This window comes from Mesoplodon bidens (assembly GCF_964165515.1).
Source record: "Mesoplodon bidens genome assembly, chromosome: 1".
Classification (NCBI taxonomy): domain Eukaryota; kingdom Metazoa; phylum Chordata; class Mammalia; order Artiodactyla; family Ziphiidae; genus Mesoplodon; species Mesoplodon bidens.
The window spans coordinates 28,681,249-28,686,274 of NC_138176.1; the positions used below are offsets into that span (position 1 = coordinate 28,681,249).

Here is a 5,026-nt window from a genome sequence, read left to right on the forward strand (position 1 = left end):
AGTTGGGGCAGACGAGAAAACAAGCTTACCATGATTTTGTCTGGGTTCGGCTGGGAAATGGGCGGCTTCATAGGGAAATCCTAGGGTGCGGCCGATACATGTGACCAAACTTCTCCCCTCCTCCATCCAGTTTATGCTTTCATACTGGGTCCTACCCACATAGATCTGGTTTCCCACTCTGCCTGGGGAGGGGACAGAGGGGCAGGCACTCTATCTCCAGACCAGCCCCAATGGAGTGCAGACTGGGAGGATACCCTCCCTCCCGACCAGATGGCTCCAACCTTCCTGCCTGGGGCAGGGGGAGGCCCCAGCTCAAGCTTCCTCTACATCTGGCAGGCATGTGCTTAGAGAGCAGGACCTACAGCTTCTGGAAGCCAGAGTCCTACTACCCTGGGAGGCCTCCCAGAGAAATGCGGTCTCTGTGTTCAAATCTGCATGAAACATCTGTCTCAGTTTGTTCATAAATCTTTATTGTGTGCCTACTGTGCCTAGTCTTGTGCTAGGCATCGTCCAGTACAAAGTGGTATAATATATGGTACTGCCCTCATGGAGTTCCCAGAATGACAGGAAAATCAGACATGCCCAAATGCCCATCTTAGTGCACTGAGCTAAACCATGCTCCATCGTGCCTTCCTGGACAGCAGATGGCAAACAGCAAAGAGAATTGCAGTTAGTATGTGCAACTGGGACTAAGAGGGAAATTTTCTAGAAGGTGAGTTTCAAGAAAGGGTAGACTGAGGTTAGGCAAAGACTGGGGACTAGAAAAATAACAGCAGGAGCTGTGCAGAAGGGCAGTCAGGAGACTGGCTGAGCAGAGCTGGAGGGAGGGCTGCTGGAAAGAAGTGGAGGATCCTGGTGCCTGCACCCCTTGTGTCAGCTCCACTCCTCCCCACCCCTACCCCCCACCCGCCACTCAGCCTAGAGACCAGCAGGCAGCTATTGCCTAATGCCTGGTTGGTCCACACAGGAGACTGTCCCGGCCAGAGCACCTCCTGCATGGGCCCCTCTGCATCCCACCTCCCCTAGTCTCTGCCTCTCTCCTTACCCTCCAACTTTTGTCTCTCCCACCACCATCACGTCTCCCCTACTAAGGGCATTAAAGCAATCTGTGAAGGGGCCCTGCTCCCCCTTTCCAGAGCTTTTCAAGAGCAGGATTGAAAACTATCCCCACTCACCCACCCCCATGGGCCACGGCTCTGGACCTAGTAGTAATCCTCGGCCTCTTCACTCTCAGCCTCCTTCTCAGAAAACAGGTGCAGGAATGACAGCTGGGGGATGCCTGTGGAGTTCAGCTGGTCTGCAAACACATGGGGACAAAGGAGAGAGAACAGGAAACAGGGCTGTCAGTGCCCATGTATCCCAGGCTGTGAGAAAGCCATGCTTGTGTGTGTACCCACATGCATATACACACATGGACACACATTCAAGGGCATGAATCCACCACCTTCCCCCAGCCCCCAGAGCTCAGGGCTCTCCCTTACCCAGTGTGAGCACTGTCAGGCTAGCTGGGGCCTCGACCTGGCCGAGCGCATTGCGGGCCAGGCAGCGGTAGATGCCCTCATCGCTAGGACGCACAGCCTGGATCTGCAGCCAGCCCGTCACCTCAAACCTCTGGGGTCCACCCCTAAACTGGAGCCAGGAGGAGTCAGCAGCATCGTTCTAGAGGGACCGTGGGCTGCCCCGGGGAGGCCTCTGCTCCCTGTCCCTACCTGCACAGAGATGTGGGGGTCATCCCCTGGCAGCTGAATGTCCAAGCCGTCCTTTCTCCACTCGATGGAAGCCATGGGGTAGGCAAACACTTCACAGCCAAAGATCACATCCTGCCCCGTCACGTTCCAAATGTCATATGGATGTGACACAATCTGGGGCTCTGGGGGTGGAGATAGGAGGCCTAAGAACAGGATGGCACATCCAGCCCAGCAAGGACCCCATATACAAACCATTTTGAATGTGTTTGTGAGGGAACACATATATGCTGAAGTAAATACACATCCACAAGCATGACATGACACATACACAAATGTAGCTGCAGGTACACACAAGGGTGGGAACAACACAGAGATGGAAATGCACAGGCAGACAAGATGCACAAACAAGTACAGAGACCCACACCTCAGCTTGGCAACCACACTCTGTCCCTGATTGCTCCCCTGTCCTCATTCCACCCTCTAGGCCCCTACCCTGCTGGATTTGTAAGCAACACCTCCCTCACCCACACCCTCCCCCTTCTCTAACCAGGTCCTGCTGCCAAAGGCCCGAAGATCAGCCCTTCCCCCACCCCACCTTGGTTGGGGGGGGCAGTCCACGTGGCAAAGGCAAGGACACTGAAATCAATCTGGGCAGCAGGCAGAAAGCCTGGGGTCGTGGGGAGACCCTCCCGCAGAGCGTTTACTTTCCCAGCAGCCCCAGCCAAGCCAGACCCCTCAAAGGGGCTCAGGAAGTGAAGGTTACTAGAGCTGCCAAAGAAAACTTGAGGCTTGAATAGCCCTCAGCCCGCTGGGATGGGGGAGGAGGAGCTAGAAGAGCCCCCCTGCTCCACTAAACCCTAAACGCAGAGGAAAGGGGAGCGCGGGCAGAGGCCCGGAGACTAGGTTAACTAAGCACTGGCTCTACGGAGCCGCCCAAACGAAACCTGATTGCATCTCACAGGAACCCAAGTTTCCCTGCCTGAATTCTAGTGGTCTGGGCAAAGTCTGAGAGTCTCTCTTCACCCTCTCAATTTTGAGGCCAAGCGTTGGCTATGTGCCTGCTCTCTCAGAGGGTTGGTCTCTGCCAGCCGGGTCTGGAGCTTTCACGCGCCCCAACGCACGCTGCTTATTGACAAAGCTCCGGACCCGCACCTTCAGGCGGTGGCTTCTGAGGACCAGCCCCGAGAGCAAACTCCTATAATGGACTCGAGGCCTCCCTGGCGTCATCTTTTTCGCTCAGCTGGCCAGAGACCAATGCTGTCGGGGACCGTGGTGCAACGCCTTGAGGAAACCCAAGTGCCGGGGGTCGGGGTCGTGGGCCGTGCGTACCCGATTCGCAGGGCCCGGGGTGCGCCACGGTGAGGTTGGCGTCCGGCCGAGCGCGGGCCGCCTCCTGCAGGCGGCAGATCTGAGCGTAGGTGCGGCCGTCGGAACCGCAGAGAGGGCGCTGCGAGCGGCAGGCACACAGTGGCTCGGGCACCTCTCCGCGGCTCAGGTCGCCACCAGCGTCCAACTGGCACTCAAGCTGCTCGCCGCAGCGCCCGTAGAAGTGGGCACTGGGGTCCAGGTCGCAGAGCTGGCCCTCGAGATTGGCGCATTCCCAGCAGCAGCCGCACGCGTCGCGCACCCGGCCGGCCAGGCAGCCCCGCGGCGAGGCGCACTCTTCTGGCCGGCAGGGAGCGCAGCCCTCGCCCTCCGCCAGCAGCCGTAGCCAGCCGCGCCGCAGGTAATCCGGGCCTAGGGATGGCCGCGCGCCAGCCGGGGACGGCGTCCGCACCACCAGGAGTAGCAGCAGCAGCAGCAGCAGCACGGGCAGCGGCAAGGCAGCTGCGGGCGGCTGGGGCATGATTAGCTGGAAGCCTTGAGAGTACTAGGGGCTTCAGCGCGTGCGTGGCACCCTGCCGGGGATGGAAACCAGGTCAGGAGGTCAGAAGCAACCTCCTTGTCACTCGTACCAACTTGGACCCTAGCACTGCCCCCTCCCCTGCTACCTTGGAGTCAAGTGTCGAAGGGTCATAGGAGGGGTCATCCAGTTACGCTGGGTGGTAATTGATTGGGCTGTTCTTGGGGGTTGGGGAGAGGTGAGAGGAGGGAGTGATAAAGCTCAAGCACACACGCGCACCACCACTACTACCACCACCACCACAAACCATCCAACTTCGAAGCTTCCTGCCCTAGAGGTGGGTGGGAATGGCTGGTCCCAGGAGGAAGGAGTTGTTAATAAGGGTGGAAAGGGGGTGGGGCGGGGGAGGGTGTGTGTGTTGGGGTGGGGGTGGGGTGATGCCCTGGGGCCCAGAGCGCTCACCTGGTGTCCGGGACTATGCCCCTCAGAGCAGCCGTGACTCCTGTCCGAAAAAGCAGGCAGTGGAAAGGAATCGGGTGGGCCCGCCAGCCACCTCTGCTCCGACTTGAGAATCTCTGACAGAGTCCACGGACTTGCACTCAGGGAGCAGCTCCTCCGCCCCCTCTCCCCGCCCCTCGACGTTGCATACCCCACCCCCTCCCCTAGTTCTGAAGCTGCCAATTTTATGCAGCCGCACGGGACCCTCCTGGGCCACTTCCCCCTAGCCTGGTCCAAACTCACAGTAAGCACAGAACAGCAGTAACCGGACACCCAAGCTGGGAAAGGACTAGAGATGGGGTGGAGTGCGGGTTCGGAGTAGGGGATGGGAGGGTGGGGGGTAGCTGGGAAGTTAGAGTTGGTTGAAAGGCTAGGCACTGTCCCAGCTGACTTTACAGTCCCATCCGCTAGAGCAGCTGCAAAATGACGAGGTAGGAATTCTTGTGCCAAGTCGGGCGCTCCTGCAGGGCAGAGCCAACCAACGTCGTCTCCCCGCAGCCCTGGGGCGATTGCAGGCTTGTCCACCCCACTTCCCCACCAAGTCGCGGACCAGAGACTCGTCGTTTACTTCTGCCTCCTCACATCTGGCCTCCTCCTCCCTCCCCACATCCGGCAGGTGCTTCAACCCGAGGAGGAGCCGGGTGATTATAGAGGTCCCAGCCGACCGGCGGCCGCTGTCGGAGAGGTGGGCGGGGCGCCTCCCCAGTGGGCAGCGCCCCGGGTCAGAATTACAGGTTATGGTTGCTAGGCCGGCAGGGCCAGAGGCATTCGGTCTCGCGGCCGCCACCGGCGCCACCGTGGCACTTTGGGCTGGGGGCGGGGAGGAGAACATTCCTGGAGGCCCGTCCTCCGTACCGGGGGTCTGCCAGGCCCCGCCCCGGCCTGCCCCCAGCGGCTTACAGAAACCGCGCTGCAGTCCAGTTTGTAGGGGACGGAGACGGAGCTTTGCAGCCAGGCAGGGGACGTTATTCAGTCAGGCTCGCTCCGGAAGGACCTG

At 59.7% G+C, this 5,026-nt stretch overlaps 1 protein-coding gene across 1 annotated transcript; it reads right to left on the reverse strand.

The window, feature by feature from the left end:
* Nucleotides 1-449: 449 nt before the first annotated feature.
* KAZALD1 (Kazal type serine peptidase inhibitor domain 1) lies at nucleotides 450-4,172 on the reverse strand. Its single transcript, XM_081240306.1, has 5 exons — nucleotides 3,994-4,172; nucleotides 3,018-3,586; nucleotides 1,710-1,870; nucleotides 1,482-1,629; nucleotides 450-1,297 (listed from the first exon to the last, which is right to left on the reverse strand). Exons 2-5 carry the CDS (start codon nucleotides 3,532-3,534, stop codon nucleotides 1,203-1,205), a joined length of 921 nt encoding a protein of 306 aa, XP_081096432.1. The 5' UTR covers nucleotides 3,535-3,586; nucleotides 3,994-4,172; the 3' UTR covers nucleotides 450-1,202.
* Between the last annotated feature and the right edge of the window lie 854 nt (nucleotides 4,173-5,026).